Source organism: Macrobrachium rosenbergii, chromosome 8, assembly GCF_040412425.1.
Source record: "Macrobrachium rosenbergii isolate ZJJX-2024 chromosome 8, ASM4041242v1, whole genome shotgun sequence".
Classification (NCBI taxonomy): domain Eukaryota; kingdom Metazoa; phylum Arthropoda; class Malacostraca; order Decapoda; family Palaemonidae; genus Macrobrachium; species Macrobrachium rosenbergii.
The window spans coordinates 37,582,346-37,599,845 of record NC_089748.1 but is presented as its reverse complement, the minus strand read 5'-3'; the positions used below and the strand labels follow the sequence as shown (position 1 = coordinate 37,599,845).

Here is a 17,500-nt window from a genome sequence, read left to right as displayed (position 1 = left end):
TCCTATCTCTCCCCCCTCCCCTCCCCCTCCTCCCCCTCCTTTTCCTCACCCTCTTCTTTTCCCACGTTTCTCCTCCCCTCTCCCGGTGCCTCCTCTCTTCCCCCCCCCTTTCCTGCCTCCTTCTCCCCTTTCCCCCCTCCCCTCCCCTTCCCCTCCCCCTTTCCTCACCCCTCCCTTTCCCCTTCTCCCCTAACCCTTATCTTTCCCACCTTCCTCCTGCCCCTTTCCATCCTTTCTTTCTCCCCCTCCCCTTCCTAACCCTCAGTCCTCCTGTCTCCCCTCCCCAATCCTCCTCCACCCATCGTGCCTCCTTCCCCCCCCCCTCACCTTTCCTGCCTCCTTCTCCCCCCTTCCCCTTTCCCCTTTTCTCCCTTTCTTCCTTCCCCTCCTTCCCCTCCCCTGTCATCCCCTTCTTCTCTTCCCCCCTCCCACTCCTTTCCCCTTCTCTTACTCCCTTTTCCCTAACCCCTCCCCTCAGTCCACCTATCCCCTTCCTTCTCCCTTCCCGTCCCTCCCCTTCCTCCCCCTCCCCCCCCTTTCCCTTTCTCCCTTCCCTCTTCCTCCCCTCCCCTTTCCTCCCCTCCCCCCCCCCCTCTCTTCCCCTATCCCAGCCTCATTCCCCTCCTCCGGTAATGGAGGCCCGCCTGCTCAGGAGGTGGTGTCAGTGTTAGCAAGCAAGAGACGTGGATGTCATCGATGCACTTTGATTCCGGATGGGAATCGGATTCTCCATCATTTTAATTCTTCCTCGTTCCCTCTTTGATAGGAACCCCCTGGGAAATTCCCCCGATGTCCTTCGGTCGCCAGGGACGTCGGGGATGCCTGCCTCGCTGCCTGGCCTGTTGTATCCGCGGTGGTGGTGGTGTCCTTTGGGGGTTAGGGGGGGCGCCGCCGAGGTGGTATTCTTTTAGTGTTGCTTGGGCGGGTTTCATCCGATTTTTCCTTGTGAATAGGCAGATGTATATTTTATATATATGTATATGTGTGTATGTATGTGTGTGTATGTGTATGTATGTATATGTATATATAGCGGAAGCGTATAAGGAAAATCCCAAATACAGAATTAACTTATTTTGTCATTCTCGTGACGTACTTGAGACTTAATCTCCCACTCGTTCAATACACCTTTTGAGCTGTGATGGATTAATTATAATTAGATACGAACCTCCATTGCATAAACTGCTATTGGCCGTACAATTCAATGGTATATATATATATATATATATATATATATATATATATATATATATATATATATATATATATATATATATATATATATTTATATTTTTGTTCGAGGAAGCGTAATACGTGGAGTGTGCTCGGAGGAGTTTCTGTTTGGTCAGTGAATATTTATTTATCATTAATTTTACACCGAAAATCTTACGCAAATAATTAACCCAAAAGAAAAAAAAATTCTCTTAATCATTCGTTGCTCATTCCAGTCCTAAGTAGACAGCCATTTCGTTGGTCATTCCAGTCATAAGTAGACAGCCATTCGTTGTTCATTCCAGTCATAAGTAGACAGCCATTTCGTTCCTCATTCCAGTCCTAAGTAGACGACCATTCCGTTGGTCATTCCAGTCATAAGTAGACAACCATTCGTTGCTCATTCCAGTCCTTAGTAGACGACCATTCCGTTGGTCATTCCAGACATAAGTAGACAACCATTTCGTTGCTCATTCCAGTCCTAAGTAGACAACCATTCCGTTGCTCATTCCAGTCCTAAGTAGACAACCATTTCGTTGCTCATTCCAGTCCTAAGTAGACACCCATTTCGTTGCTCATTCCAGTCCTAAGTATAAGCCATTTCGTTGCTCATTCCAGTCCTAAGTAGACAACCATTTCATTGCTCATTCCAGTCGTAAGTAGACAGGGCTTTCATGCCGTTAGACGTCTAAATGTTATCGATTTTAGCTGCCAAGGCTTAAGCCCTTATACACTATATCTTTAAAGCCTTCAAACAACCGCTTACTGACATCTGAAAGTTTCTGATATGAGTGACTGCTTTTTCGGCTGGGACCTAAGAGGTCATTCAGCGCTGAAACGGAAATTGACAGTAAAAAGGTTTGAAAGGTGTAACAGGAGGAAAACCTCAAAGCAGTTGCACTATGAATCAATTGTTAGGAGAGGCTGGAAAATTAAGATGGAAGAAAGAGAATATGAAAGGAGGTGCAGTAAAAGAAACGAAAGGGGTTGACGCTGCAAAGAACCTTAATCATTGCCTACAGTGAGATGCACCGCAGTGTTTTAGAGATGACATTTTGTTGTTGTAATTATTACTAACCCCCATAAGGGGGTGTAGTGTTTTTGTGAAAAAGTATTGACATTTTGTTGTTGTAATTATTATTTCTCTCTCTCTCTCTCTCAAAGGCTTTAAGTTAACTATAATGTCATATTTGTGAAAAAGGAAAATACGGAGAGAATCTCTCTCTCTCTCTCTCTCTCTCTCTCTCTCTCTCTCTCTCTCTCTCTCCTGACGCGAAAGTGGCTGTAAATTAACTGTAATGTCAACACTGTGAAAAAGGAAAATACGGACTCTCTCTCTCTCTCTCTCTCTCTCTCTCTCTGGCTGTCTCTTCTCTAAAGTCAACACTGTGAAAAAGGAAAATCTCTCTCTGACGAAAGTGGCTTTAAATTAACTGTAATGTCAACATTGTGAAAAAGGAAAATACGGACTCTCTCTCTCTCTCTCTCTCTCTCTCTCTCTCTCTCTCTCTCTCTCTCTCTCTCTCTCTGACGCGAAAGTGGCTGTAAATTAACTGTCAACACTGTGAAAAAGGAAAATCTCTCTCTCTCTCTCTCTCTCTCTCTCTCTCTCTCTCTCTCTCTCTCTCTCTCTCTCTCTCTCTCTCCTGACGCGAAAGTGGCATTCGGAACGGAATCTAAATGCCCACATCAGCGTTCACGATATCTTTTTCTTCATTTTCATACATCACAGTTACTTCTGGTCATTTGACCATTTGTACCAAATAAATGGAAGAATTTTTGACTATTTACATTCACATTTGAGTATTTTATTTCATTCGGCATCTCCATAAATCTCTGTAAACTACTCCCTTATCAAAACACTTTTCCATATTTAGGATGTAACTGACATCCATAATATTTTTTCTTGATTTACATTTATCACAATTACTCTGAGTCATTTCAACATTTTACAGAATAAACGAGAGAATTTTTTTGGACCATTTACATATATATGATGGACCGAAGACTTCTGCAATTCAGCGTCATTTGGGTATATCTTATTTCATTCAGCATCTTGCACACACTCTCCATAAATCTCCATAAACTTTTTCCCCCCTTATCGAAATCACTTTTCCCATATTGAGGACATTTTTCGGCTGCACATTTTCCCCTTTGCAAATGTTTTGTCGCCGGATCCTAAAATCATCCGCTGAATCATTCATTCATATCATCGACGACTTCATGACGGTCGCCGGAACGCGTTGTCATTTCAGGACACGGGAAAAATTTTAGCCTCGTCGTTCTGGGTGGGAAACGTATGGAACGTTTTCGAAAAATAACGTATATTACGTTTTTGGAGAAATCATTTCTGAGTGAGCAGAAAATTGTATATTACGTTCGTGAGAAATTCGCATATATACTACGTTTTTGGAGAAATCGTTCCTAAGCGAGAATAAAATACAATGCATTTAAAATGCATTGACGAAGTGAAAAGCAAATATATTTTACTTATCAGTGGAATTCCGTGTTACGATATTCCCATTACGGCTTCAGTAATGAGAACGTGATTCCTTTTATATTTGTTTTGATTATTTGCTATTTTCCGAAAAGGCCATGTTTATATTTTTGGGGGATGTGGGCAAACACCTGCTAATATACAGATGTACCCCGTAGGGTAGAGGTATTGCCGTCAGTGCACCTCGTGCGATGCACTGTAGGCATTACTAAAGGTTCTTTGCAGCGTCCCTTCCATGGCCCCTAGCTGCAACCCCTTTCGTTCCTTTTACTGTACCTCCTTTCATATAATCTTTCTTCCATCTTGCTATCCACTCTCTCCTAACAATTGATTCATAGTGCAACTGCTTTGAGGTTTTCCTCCTGTTACACCTTTCAAACCTTTTTATTGTCAATTTCCTTTCCAGCTCTGAATGACCTCATAGGTCCCAGTGCTTGACCTTTGGCCTAACATCTATATTCCATTCTAATAACCGATGTAGGGTTATGTAACACTCATAGCCGCCATCTTTGTTTTCCGATTGTTTTAATCTGCCTGTTTCAGTTAATTAGAGATTTGTAAATTATTTATCTTGAAGGCCAGCTGATTAATCAGATGTATCTTTCAGCTTGCCGAAATAAGTTGGTGTAATCAGATGTAATTTCTCAGTCTTTATCATTCCTCTTCTAAATGTAACCAAGCATTTTTTTTAATCTTATCATTCCTCTTCTAAATGTAATCAAGTCGTTTTTTTTTAACTTTACAGTATCATTTCTCTTCTAAATGTAATCAAGCCTTTTTTTATCTTTACAGTTCTTCGTGACGATTTTCGAACTTCTCCGACGGGAGCGCGGGTGGTGGCTGGCGAGAGGGCGGAGCTTGACTGCTCCCCTCCCAGAGGTCACCCGGAGCCTATAGTGTCGTGGACGAAGGATGGACATCCTCTCACCCTTGATAATAGGTAATAGGAGAGAGAGAGAGAGAGAGAGAGATAGATATATATATATATATATATATATATATATATATATATATATATATATATATAGTTTGACAGTAAATTAGTATCTAAAAAATTAGAGTGAAATTTCATACTGGAATGAGAGAGAGAGAGAGAGAGAGAGAGAGAGAGAGAGAGAGAGAGAGAGAGAGAGACAGTAGATTAGTATCTAAAAATTTAGAGTGAAATTTTCATACTGGAATGAGAGAGAGAGAGAGAGAGAGATAGCTTGACAGAAATCAGTATCTTAAAAATTAGATTGAAATTTTCATACTGGAATGAGAGAGAGAGAGAGAGTTTGACAGTAGATTAGTATCTAAAAATTAGATTGAAATTTTCATACTGGAATGACTGAGAATGAGAGAGAGAGAGAGAGAGAGAGAGAGAGAGAGAGAGAGAGAGAGATAGCTTGACAGTAAATTAGTATCTAAAAAATTAGATTGAAATTTTCATACTGCAATGAGAGAGGGAGAGAGGGAGAGAGTAATCTGTAATGGACAGAGACGATAATTGTAGACATAATTATCGTGTATGGATGGGGAGAGAGAGAGTAATAGTCCTGTTGTGGACCTCTGTACAGAGAGCAACAAATAGAGAGAGAGAGAGAGAGAGAGAGAGAGAGAGAGAGAGAGAGAGAGAGAAACTAATCATGACTGCTATTACTTCTAATAACCTTAATTATACTGACAATGTCATTATAACAATGATTGTTATTCTGATAACCACCATTATTATCAAGTACAGGCACAGGAATTCATATGCTACCTTCACCTACGTAAATGCAAATCAACTCCAAAAATATCTTGCCGGTGGGTTCAGTTCAGCCCAAGAGCAGGATAGCAAAACCGATGAAAATGCAAGGAAATGTTTCAAATATCTCTGCCCTAAAATGGAAAATTGCAGAATCTGCAAGATTTTTAAAACTGAGATATGCCTCCTACTGGGCTCGTGAAACACAAAATACACAAGTTACTGCAGTTTCAGAATGATTCTTCAGTGCTTTATTTAGGGGGTCCCATTCGCAGTATCTGCAAAATCAGTAGTGAGGCAAGGGAGTATCTACCATTTTTCTCAGTTTTGTATTTTTGCAGTTACTGCAGTCTTCCATTTTAGGGCAGATTTCAGAATGATTCTTCAATGCAAAATCCATTCACAGTATCTGCAAGATCAGTAGTGAGGCAAGGGAGTATCTACCATTTTTCTCAGTTTTGTATTTTTGCAGTTACTTCTATTTAGGGCAGTCTTTCTTCAATTTTCCAGGTATTTAGCCCTTTCAGATTTCAAAATCAGTAGTAAGGCAAGGAATGATTCTTCAATTTTGCTTACTGCAGTCTTCCATTTAGAGTTTCAGATTTTTAGTGGGTCCCATTCACAGTATCTGCAAAATCAGTAGTAAGGCAAGGGGAAACTGCAGTATCTACCATTTTTCTCAGTTTTGTATTTCTGCAGATACTGCAGTCTTCTATTTTAGGGCAGATTTCAGAATGATTCTTCAATGCTTTCCACGAGTATTTAGTGGGTCCCTTTCACAGTATCTGCAAAATCAGTAATAAGGCAAGGGGAAACTGCAGTATCTACCATTTTTCTCAGTTTTGTATTTCTGCAGATACTGCAGTCTTCCATTTTAGGGCAGAATTCTCTCCTTGTCTGGATAATTGATCAAAGACACCCCGCCCGCACGAGCCAAAACGTGTATCGCCACACTCCAAAAGTAACGCCGCCCACGCTACCCTCGATCTCTGGCGATGGGTCACTCTCGTAAAATTTGCATTCCCTCTTTTCGTGTAACCCACGAGCAGTGAGCCCGCCCGCCGCAAATGCTGCAGTTGCATTATGCATGTCGAGGCAAAAAGAATTAACTCTTTAATGATGGCGACGAGAGGGAACATGGCAGACGAGGTGGGACGAGGTTTGTTTGAAAAAAAAAGAGAGAATAAATTCATGTCTTTTTGACGAGATGGGTTTCCATTTTCCTATTTAAACGCGCATCACTGGTTTGCAATTTTTTTTTTTTTTCGTTGGGGAGAAAAGGGGTGGGTTAGGACTGTTGGGGGACGGGTTGGTTGAAGCTGGTAATGTTTGCTATCGAAATTGTAACATCCCTTGTGTATATCTGGGAAAGGGGGATATCCCCTCCCTCCCCCGCCCCCACCCTCGCCCGCGCTCATTTCCCCCGCGTCCAAAGTTTGATTATCATCGAAAGTTTATAGACTTAATTGCAAGCCATCACGACCGGATCACCTTTCACTTTCAACCCCCTTTCCCAACCCCCCTCTCTCTGTCCCTCCCTGGCACACCTCAACCCCTTTCCCTTTCCTTCTGCTTTCCCTCCCCCTCCCCTCCCCTCCCCCTCCCAGCACGACTTGAAGTTTAAAGTTCTGGCTGTTTACAGTGTATTTATGCTCCCCTTTTGAAGCCGGCCTTATCCATTACCTCCCGCGGACTTTGTGGATGCAGCCTAAGTTTTGATTAATCTTGAACCTCAATGCTGAGGGCTGGGAGGAGGGGGAGGGAGAGAGAGATAGGGGGGTGAGGAGGAGAGAGAAAAAGGGAGAAGGAGGGAGATAAACGGGAGAAGGAAAGGTTTTGCTCACAAGAGGGACAGGATATATCAGCAACGGCTTAAGCAGATTATAAAGAAGGCGATATATTATGTTCAAGCAACTTTCTCCCTCCCCTCCCCACCCCCTCCCCGCAGTATGTACACAGGCAAAAACAGAAGCACGGACACGTGATAAAAGGGAATAAAGAGAAAAAAAAAATCGCCTTTTTTTTATTTCTGCGCAACAGAATGGTAACTGTCTTTCTTTATTTTCTTTTTTCATTGTTATGGCCATTTTTTTATCCTCATGTAACGATGCAATTTTTCCTCTCTCTCTCTCTCTCTCTCTCTCTCTCTCTCTCTCTCTCTCTCTCTCTCTCTCTCTTTTTATATATATCCATTCAATTTTTTCGTTCTCTTGATTCACAATCCGACGATATTTTTTCTCTTCCTTTTTTTCTTTCTGCTGTGCATATCCCCAACTCTCTCTCTCTCTCTCTCTCTCTCTCTCTCTCTCTCTCTCTCTCTCTCTCTCTCTGTGCGTATGTACAATTCATGATTTCCCTCTGATCTTTTCTCTTTCTCTTTCAGTCCTGTTCAGGCATCGCTATCAGTTCTGCATTTCTTTTGTCCGTTTTTTATTTCAAATGCTGTAATTTTGACATTTTTATATATATATATATATTTTTTTAGCTCAGAGGGGGCTTTCATGCGCTTTAGCCTGCGTCAGCTGCGCCGACAGAGATGCACACGGATGGCCTGCTCTGGAAACACATGGCTAGAAATCAGTGCCTCGCCCAGATACAATTCTGTATTTTAATAAATTTGCTTACATGTTTATCTGTTTATTTGTTGATTTGATTTCCCTTTTTTTAATAAGTGGTCGTATCTTTCTGCATCTCCCCAGTACCTTCTGTTATTTGGATCTAGTGAAGGCCACATTCTTTGGAAGCCTGGAGATTTCAAGACAGTGGCCCCCCTGTGGTGGGCTTGTTCCATATGAATAGGGTCCACCATAATAATAATAATAATAATAATAATAATAATAATAATAATAATAATAATAATAATAATAATAATAATCTTATTATTGGAGAAACAAATCCACAGTTATGTATGAGTACATATATATAATAATAATCCTCTACAGAGATTTATTTTTAGATATATGTACCCATACAAAACTGTGGACCTGTTCCGTCATTTCAAGACTGATGCTGTTGTGAGTATTATTATTATTATTATTATTATTATTATTATTATTATTATTATTATTATTACTGTTGTTGTTGTTTTTGCTGTTGCTGTCCCTGTTATTGCAGTTGTTGATTTATCTTCTTAAGTGCCTGGGAAAGCTTCAGGAGTGCGACTTGAACATATCAAGCAATAATTCCCCAAATGACACTCGACACCAGATGTCTGTATTTTACGGGTGTTTTTTTTTAGTTTTCTGTAAAAGAAAACTATTGAGATGGCTTGTCTGTCCGTCCGCCCTTTTTCTGTCCGCCCTCAGATCTTAAAAACTACTGAGGCTAGAGGGCTGCAAATTGGTATGTTGATCATCCACCCTCCAATCATCAAACATACCAAATTGCAGCCCTGTAGCCTCAGTAGTTTTTATTTTATTCAAGGTTAAAGTTAGCCATAATAGTGCATCTGGCAACAATATAGGACAGGCCACCACCGGGCCATGGTTAAAGTTTCATGGGCCGCGGCTCATACAGCATTATACTCGTTTCATCGGCGCATTTTTACGTGTTTGTTTAGTTCGCATTGACTTTTTTCCAAAAAGCTTTTATCACTGGGCTTCCTCCTAACTATTTTCGCCTAGTTTGAGAGCATATATCTCTCTCTATGTTAACCTTTTTACTTGTCCGAGGCGCTTTGTATGCTTGCTTGTGTTTGGAGATACGGGAATAACAAAACACGGTTGTAAATATTCTTTTTAAGGTTGTCAAAAGGGGAAGAATACATTTTCTTGGCAGTGACTCCTGATTCGTGAATCGCGCGTGCTTAGTTTTTTTTTTTTTTTTTTTTTTCTTTGAGCTTGGTTGCTGCAAATTGCTGGTTCTTAACGATGGGATTAATCTCTCTCTCTCTCTCTCTCTCTCTCTCTCTCTCTCTCTCTCTCTCTCTCTCTCTCTCTCTCTCTCTCTCTGTGGTGATATTGCGAGAGACGTGGAAGGCAATGGAAATATATATATATATATATATATATATATATATATATATATATATATATATATATATATATATATATATATATATATATATATATATATATATAATTATGTAAAAATCAACATCGATTTTTTTACCAAATTTCTTAAAAAAAAAAAAAATTAAAAGGTAAATGAAAATCCCAGAGTTGACCTCGAGAATCAATGATAAATATTTTAGAGCAATTCAATCAGAATTGCTCTTCTGGGTCAAATTATTTTTTTCTCTCTTTGCCGGAGTGATGTCTGAGTGACATAGCTGTGTGCTTTTGAAGTTTGGCTTCGCCATGACAATTCCCTGGTGCTTCCAGTTTCCAGGTTTTTTTTTTTTTTTTTTGCTCATGACTGTCAAAGTTGTTCAGTTTGTAACTAAAGAGGGAAATAAGATTTGTAAGTGTAATGTCGTTGATACGAAAGTAAGATTGATAAAAGTAAGATGATAAAAAAATAAGAATGAAAATAGTAATGCGATTGATAAAACAATAAGATTAAAAACAGTAACATGATTTGTAGGAAAATAAGATTAATTAGAGTAACATGAGTGATAGAAAAGTAAGATTAATAACAGTAACAGAATTGGTGTGAAACTAAGATTGAAAATATTAACATGATTGATAGAAAAATAACATTAATAAGAGCAACAGAATTAGAAAAATAAGATTAGTAACAGTAACAGAATTGGCACGAAAATGAAATTGAAATAGTAATATGATTGATAGAAAAATAAGAATTAAAATAGTAACATGACTGATAGAAAAATAAGATTAAAAATAGTAACATAGCTGATAGGAAATGTGATATTATAATTACTTATTTTCAGAAAACTCAAAATAATAGGATGACGAAGTTTGCGAAGAGAAATTATTATTTTTGTTACGAAAAGAAAAGTTAACGATGCAAATGTAGTGCTTAATTAGGACGAAATAGAGCTCCTCTCTCTCTCTCTCTCTCTCTCTCTCTCTCTCTCTCTCTCTCTCTCTCTCTCTCTCTCTCTCTCTCTCTCTCTGATTGTCTTTGCAATAAAAGGGAGTTTAGACATGCAAATGTAATGCAGATAAGATAAAGATGATTGTCTTTGCAATAAAAAGGGGAAATTAGACATGCAAATGTAATGCTTAATTAAGATAAGATAAAGATCCTTTCTCTCTCTCTCTCTCTCTCTCTCTCTCTCTCTCTCTCTCTCTCTCTCTCTCTCTCTCTCTCTCTCTCTCTTCTCTTACTTAGAAAAGAAATGATTGTCGTTGCAGTAAAAAGGACAGTTAGAGATGAAAATGTAATGCAATAATGAAAGTATCTCTCTCTCTCTCTCTCTCTCTCTCTCTCTCTCTCTCTCTCTCTCTCTCTCTCTTATAGGAAAAGAAATAATTGTCATTACAGTAAAAAAAGGAGTGCTTAATTAAAATAAATAACAGCTCCTCTCTCTCTCTCTCTCTCTCTCTCTCTCTCTCAGAGGTGATTCGCACAAAACTTTCGCCCCGATCCTCTTTTCATTCGTCGACATGATGCGTTTAAAAGCTGGCAAAAGGACCGTCAGCATTTTTTAACGCCGTTGTCTGCTTAACTTTCACAATAAAAATCCGCCTCGCAAGTTCCCAGGACTGGCTCGGCATAACCACTGCAGTCATCTGGGATACGATGTTATAATATGTTCATCTCGCTTTGATTATGCAGCATCGCTCCTTCCCGCCCGGAAGAATAATGAAGAAGAAGAATTCATCGTCATCAAGTTTTCGTCTCTCAGAAACAAGTGAGAAATGCGCCGAGGTTTCTCCGGCGCAGTTGAGTTTTCTGGGCAGCGTATAATCAAGGCCACCGAAAACAGATCTATCTTTCGGTGGTCTCGGTGTAATGCTGTATGAGGCGCGGGCCTATGAAGCTTGAACCACTGCCCGGGGGTGGCATGGCATCTATCGTTGCCAGACGCACGAGTATGGCTGACTTTAACCGTAAATAAAATAAAAACTACTGAGGCTAGAGGGCTGCATTTTGGTATGTTTGATGATTGGAGGGTGCATGATCAACATACCAATTTGCAGCCTACTATCCTCAGTAGTTTTTAAGATCAGAGGGCGGACAGAAAAAGTGCAACGGACAGACAAATCCGACACAATAGTTTTCTTTTCAGAAAAATGAAAATGGACGGATTCTAGTCTTGGACGTGATACTTTATCTTGCTTTTTAAATCTTGGTCACACTTCATCCCCGAAGGTATATTTCTTATTTACCTTCTGTTACTTCCTTCAAATGACCACCATATTCTTTGGAACCTTGAATTTCAAGTCATTGGCCCCTGTAGGTTTGTTCCATATGAATAGGGGTCATCGTCTCAATAATAATAATAATAATAATAATAATAATAATAATAATAATAATAATAATAATAATACTCTCAGTATTATGATTCAAAAGGGTAATCGAACAGATTTTTATTTCTAAATATATTTGTACTCATATATAACTATGGACTTGTTTCTCCACTAATAATAATAATAATAATAATAATAATAATAATAATAATTATTGCAATTTGACTTCTCTATGCTTTGTCCTTTTAAACAGGACATGCTTGAGAGAGGGACTACGTCCTTCTAATAATAATAATAATAATAATAATAATAATAATAATAATAATAATAATAATAATAATAATAATAATCTGACTTCTCCATGCTATGTGTATATGTTTATTTTTGTTTTGCCTTCAGAAGCTCAGCATCGGGATAATCTCGCGTGGATTATCGCGCTGGGATAATCCATCACGATCTGTTCAGTATGGCTATGCGTTATTTTTTCATGTCAGCAGAGATCTGTCACATTTTGGTAATACACGGGTTAGCCGAATGAGAGCGGATTAGCAGTATTGAAACGAAAGCTACACGGTTCATCTTCCAATAAGTCATGTCATACTTTGAATGATGCAGGAATTTAAGTTGACTGGTTTTTGTTTTTTTATGCCCAACGGTGAGAAGAAGGCGTTTCTGTACATGAACACGCTCATTAATAATAATAATAATAATAATAATAATAATAATAATAATAATAATAATAATAATAATAATAATGAATTTAAGTTAACTGTTTTTGTTTTTAAGTTGACTGTTCTCTGTTTTTATTAATAATAATAATAATAATAATAATAATAATAATAATAATAATAATAATAATAATAATAATAATAATAATAATAATAATAAGAAACCAATCCACAGTTATGTATGGGTACGTATATTTAAAAATAAATAAATAAATAATAATAATAATAATAATAATAATAATAATAATAATAATAATAATAATAATAATAATAATAATAATAATAATAATAATAATAATAATAATAAATCCAATCTACAGTTATGTTATACGTATATTTAAAAATAAATATTAATAATAATAATAAATCCACAGTTATATGTGGTACATATATTTAAAAATAAATAATAATAATAATAATAATAATAATAATAATAATAATAATAATATAAATAAACAAATCCACAGTTATGTGTGGGTATATATTTAAAAATAATAATAATAATAATAATAATAATAATAATAATAATAATAATAATAATAATAAAGACGATTATAGAAATATTGCTAAAAACACCAAATATGCAAAAATGGACGTTGCTTGTCCTTCTGACAAGAGACCCCTCTATCAAATTTTGGCCCAGGATGCCTCTGGCGACATTAGGATATGACAGCCGGAGAACAGGAAATCTAGACAGATAGGATTGATTAGGATGTAGGTACATTTCTTACAAAGAATACCTTAATTTCTTTCGTGGTCTTTTGTTTTCATAAGTCATAGCAAGGTTTGAGAGATGTATTGAAGCTCTCTTTAAAAATATTTTCAGAGTTAGACTTGATAGGAGAAGGTAGAACGATTCAAAATCTTTGTAGAACAAATGAAAGAAAAGTTATTTATACATTTATTTTTAATCCAGCTTTTCAAGTAGATATTCCGCTGAAAATATCGTCAAGGATCGAGGGAAATATTCAGCCGGTTATGGATGTAAAATTATTATACATATAAAACTGACAAACCAGTTCATGAGAGATATATACTTGCCCTAAAATGAAAAACTGCAGCGTCTGCAAAATTTTCGAAATTGAGATATGCCACCTATTGGGCTCGTGAAACACTCGTACACAAGTTACTGCGGCAGTTTCAGAATGATTCTTCAATGCTTTTTATTTAGGGGGTCCCATTTGCAGTATCTGCAAAATCAGTAGGAAGGCAAGGCAGTATCTACCATTTTTCTCAGTTTTGTATTTTTGCAGATCCTGCAGTCTTCCATTTTAGGGCAGCAAAATGATTCGAAGTAAAACTATTTTAGGGGTCGCTTTCGGGGGCCGGGCCACCACCGTGGCTGAATAATTTCGCCATGTTTAAATTCCCAAAAATGAAATGGGCGTTGATATATTGGCTGTACGTTCTATCGGGCGGACGTGTTATGCATCTAGATTTCCCGGCCATTTAGAGAGCAAAGGAACGCCAATACTTCTCTTCCCCTTCTTTATTCTTTTCGCATTTATTGTTTCATTCGTAATTCCTCTCCTTTGTGTTCCATTTCGGTAACTCGTTCTTGATTATTATTATTATTATTATTATTATTATTATTATTATTATTATTATTATTCAGAAGATGAAACCTATTCGTATGGAACAAGCCCAGAGGGACCTTTGACTATATTATTATTATTATTATTATTATTATTATTATTATTATTATTATTATTATTATTATTATTATTATTATTATTATTATATTAAAGGTGTTCATTAGGAAGAAGTAAGAAGCAGTAAAGGGAAATACACAAAGAAGAGATCCCATTTATTGAAAAAAAAGAAAAATATACATTAATAAATTAATAAACGGATAAAAATGTATTGAAATTCGAGGAGAATAGTATATGAAAACGCGTGCAGCCCAGAGCGTATTTCCTGATTGTCGTAGAGGCCTTAGAGAAACGCGCGGAAGGAAAAAATGGAAAATGAAAAATAGCGAGGCTGGAATAAAGGCTTCGATCGATTATTTACCGTTGCTGCTATTCCCCCCCTCCCCCCCCCCCACCTCTTTCTGTTCCGCGGTTTTCAGCTTCCACGTTCTTCGCAATTTCTTGCCCGATCTATCTTGGCGGCCTCTCCCACCTCCTCGAAATATTTTCCCGGCGATACCTGAGATCCCTTGCAAGGATCCGATCATTTATTTATCCATGCTTTTCACCCTCTCTCTCTCTCTCTCTCTCTCTCTCTCTCTCTCTCTCTCTCTCTCTCTCTCTCTCTCTCTCTCTCAAGTCCGATTTTTTTTTTTTAAGTTTTCTGTATAAGGAAACTATTGTGCCGGCTTTGTCTGTCCGTCTGCACTTTATTCTGTCTGCACTTTTTTCTGTCGGCACTTTTTCTGTCCGCACTTTTTTCTGTCCGCACTTTTTCTGTCTGCACTTTTTCTGTCTGCACTTTTTCTGTCCGCACTTTTTCTGTCGGCACTTTTTCTGTCCGCACTTTTTCTGTCCGCACTTTTTCTGTCCGCACTTTTTCTGTCCGCACTTTTTCTGTCCGCACTTTTTCTGTCCGCACTTTTTCTGTCGGCACTTTTTTCTGTCGGCACTTTTTCTGTCGGCACTTTTTTCTGTCCGCACTTTTTCTGTCCGCCCTCAGATCGTAGAAACTACTAAGGCTAGAGGGCTGCAAATTGGTACATTGATCATCCACCCTCCAATCATCAGACATACCAAACGGCAGCCCTCTAGCCTGAGTAGTGTTAATTTTATTTAAGGTTAAAGTTAGCCATAACCGTGCTTCTGGCAACGATGTAGGATAGGCCGGGCCGTGGTTAAAGTTTCATGGGTCGCGGCTCATACAGCATTATACCGAGGCCACCGAAAGATAGATCCATTTTCGGTGGCCTTGATCACATACGCAATAGCGGCTGTACTACGGAAAACTCGATTGCGCCGAAGAAACTTCGGCGCATTTTTTACTTTTATTTTTTTTTTTTTCTGTCCCTTCCATATTCTTTGCAATTTCCTCTCAGAAATTCTCTTCCCTTCTCCGGGAAAATATTTTCTCGGCGATACCTGAGAACCCCCCCAAAAGGACTACTCCGTTCACCCTTTACAAACTTTATGGCCACTTCTCTCTCTCTCTCTCTCTCTCTCTCTCTCTCTCTCTCTCTCTCTCTCTCTCTCTCAAAATCTAAATTGTTTTGGGGGTCTTAATAACTCCAGGTCGTCAAACTTTGGAGTATACTTCTGCCGAGACGAAGCGAAGAATAATATATTTCACAATCCCAAAAGTATAATAATTAGAGCCAAGTTTGGCTGGCGTATTTTTCGTCACAATTTTTTTTTCTTCGTTTCTGTAGTATATAAATATTTTTATTCTGCTGTTGAGGCATTGTAAAGGCTCTTATTATTATTATTATTATTATTATTATTATTATTATTATTATTATTCAGAAGATGAAACCTATTCGTACGGAACAAGCCCACCAAAGGCCCATTGACTTTAAATTCAAGCTTCCAAAGAATATGATGGTGTTCAAATTAACAGTAATATCTGATATGATATTATTTAGGATATACAAAGAAATGGAAAATCTTAAAGCAGAATATAGCCTAATATAACGTTTTGTCTGTGATTTTTTTGATTCCATATACGTTTTGTCTGTCTCTCTCTCTCTGTCTCTCTCTCTCTCTCTCTCTCTCTCTCTCTCTCTCTCTCTCTCTCTACATACAGTGAATTCTTTCTTTTGATTCCTGCTTCCTGGATTCCCTCTCTCTCTCTCTCTCTCTCTCTCTCTCTCTCTCTCTCTCTCTCTACATACAGTGAATTCTTTCTTTTGATTCCTGCTTCCTGGATTCCCTCTCTCTCTCTCTCTCTCTCTCTCTGCTCTCTCTCTCTCTCTCTCTCTTTCTCTCTACATACAGTGAATTCTTTCTTTTGATTCCTGCTTCCTGGATTCCCTCTCTCTCTCTCTCTCTCTCTCTCTCTCTCTCTCTCTCTCTCTCTCTCTCTCTCTCTCTCTCTCTCCAGTGAATTCTTTCTCTTGATTCCTGCTTCCTCTCTCTCTCTCTCTCTCTCTCTCTCTCTCTCTCTCTCTCTCTCTCTCTCTCTCTTTACTTCCAGAGAATTCTTTCCTTGATTCCTGCTTCCTGGATTCACTCTCTCTCTCTCTCTCTCTCTCTCTCTCTCTCTCTCTCTCTCTCTCTCTCTCTCTCTCTCTTGTAAAAGAGAATTGTTTCTCTTGATTCCTGCTTCCTGGATTCTTCTCTCTCTCTCTCTCTCTCTCTCTCTCTCTCTCTCTCTCTCTCTCATCTCTTTCTCTGCCTCTCTCTCTCTCTCTCTCTCTCTCTCTCTCTCTCTCTCTCTCTCTGTGGCGTCGAGGCACCCATGTCAATCATTTGTATGAAACCTAAATGTTTGTTCTGATCCTGAAAAATCCGCGTCATCAACATCCTCTCTCGGCTCCATTTTCCGGCCTCCCCTCCTCCTCCTCCTCCTCCTCCTCCTCCTCCTCCTCCTCCTCCTCAGGAGGAACCCCAGTGGAATAATGACCCTTATGCATTCTGTGCATAAGGACTTCGATGCTCCCTGATGTTTTAACTACTCCCCACTTCGGTAAAAACCCGTCGCCTACGAGTGAGATGCAAATAGCGGCCGAGTGCGAGAAGGCCCTAGAGAGAGAGAGAGAGAGAGAGAGAGAGAGAGAGAGAGAGAGAGAGAGAGAGAGAGAGAGAGGAGAGAGAGAGAGAGAGTCCAGAAGCAGGAATCAAGGGAAAGAACTTACTGGATGGAGAGAGAGAGAGAGAGAGAATCCAGAAGCAGGAATCAAGGGAAAGAACTTACTGGATGTAAAAAGAGAGAGAGAGAGAGAGAGAGAGAGAGAAAGAGAGAAAAAGAGAAGAATCGGATGAGAGAGAGAGAGAGAGACTAGAAAAAAAAAAAAAAAAAGAAAATAATCTGGTGAATTAAAGATGACTCCAAAGAGAAGAGAGATCAGAGAAAGAGGTGACTTCCTTTAAGAGAGAGAGAGAGAGAGAGA

General features: G+C 38.6%; 1 protein-coding gene across 1 annotated transcript in view; it reads left to right on the top strand.

Moving 5' to 3' along the window:
* The window catches only part of LOC136840714 (protein sax-3-like), a 653,455-nt gene that overhangs the window by 430,335 nt on the left and 205,620 nt on the right, over window positions 1–17,500 (top strand). The window contains 1 exon segment of the mRNA XM_067107529.1: window positions 4,499–4,646. Coding sequence (XP_066963630.1) covers window positions 4,499–4,646 — 148 coding nt within the window.